Below are 1,132 nucleotides of genomic sequence, written 5' to 3' on the forward strand. Positions count from 1 at the left end.
CCACTCCTCATTAACCTGTCCATACACGCATACGCAAAGGCAGCAATAAAACATTCATATTGGAAGGAATACACCACTTGGCGAATCACTGACCTCAGGAGACAAGCGTCACCCTTCCCCCACTAAGCATGAAGACAAACAGGGACAAAGGCATACAGATACTGAAACAAAAACAAATGAACGGCACTGCACAAGAGATGAAAAAATGAACGACACTGCAAAGGGCCCCCGGCGTTTACATTCAGGATAAAATGAGCCTTGGATAAACCTAGAGTACAGGAAATAGTCTCGTTATGAATACAACTTACTTGCCAGTTGGGGGGGCCCGCATCGTATGGGGTGACACCCGCCTGTACCAACAACTCAATCAGCCATGGGGCGAAGCGCGCAAACTTCGCACCCCCGAGGCTCAATGCTACATCTCCGACTGCGACAATCACAACTGGCTTCAGAGACCTGTCCACCGAAGGGGCCTAAAATGAGACAAACGCACAAGTCATATCTCCCTATATCGGACGAGAAGATATAAGGGTATGGAAAGATAACAATCTAAAACCCAGAAAGCAGCCCTAGGTACTCACGCCACCAACAAACAGCAATTTGCATCATTATAGTCTACGACTGCAATAGGCATACTCTGAGTAGCTGGTAAAATTCGTGGAGAAGGGCATCCGAAAGGCCTCCAAACTCCGTCCCCAGCGCCCGGCTAAGGTCACCGACAAGCTCTATACATATGCGCGCAGCCTGTAGCTCGTCTGGGGTGCTGCTGTCGTTTGTTGGCGTGGTAGCGGTTGCAGCAGCTTCTGTCGATGCCGCTTCTTGCGGTTCGTGCTGGTGCTGCATCTGCAGCACCAGCAGATCCGCCACTTCCCCGGCAAATGGAGAAACCGCAGGACCAGAGGAATTGATAAGGGCGGAAAGTGCAAGAAGTGCATCGCAGACGCTCGGCTCGGAGCTGACGACAAACCCTTGCGGATTGCTGGGAGAGGTGCTGCCTTCAGCCTGGTTAGCCTGCACACCGTTTGTAGGCCGTTGGAAAACCTGCGGAACGAGACAAGTAAAGAATATAGGAGGAGTTCAGACGCGAGGAAGCACGCAAAAACAGACGAACAAGCTGAAGAAAGTGTAAAGA

General features: G+C 51.1%; 1 protein-coding gene across 1 annotated transcript in view; it reads right to left on the bottom strand.

Moving 5' to 3' along the window:
• The window catches only part of EMH_0003180 (importin subunit beta-1, putative), a gene marked incomplete at both ends in the record, with an annotated part of 7,032 nt that overhangs the window by 1,339 nt on the left and 4,561 nt on the right, over nucleotides 1–1,132 (bottom strand). The window contains 2 exons of the mRNA XM_013496294.1: nucleotides 309–473; nucleotides 637–1,041. Coding sequence (XP_013351748.1) covers nucleotides 309–473; nucleotides 637–1,041 — 570 coding nt within the window. The remainder of the gene's footprint in view (nucleotides 1–308; nucleotides 474–636; nucleotides 1,042–1,132) is intronic.

This window comes from Eimeria mitis, genomic scaffold (assembly GCF_000499745.2).
Source record: "Eimeria mitis Houghton genomic scaffold, Emh_scaff203, whole genome shotgun sequence".
Lineage (NCBI taxonomy): Eukaryota > Apicomplexa > Conoidasida > Eucoccidiorida > Eimeriidae > Eimeria > Eimeria mitis.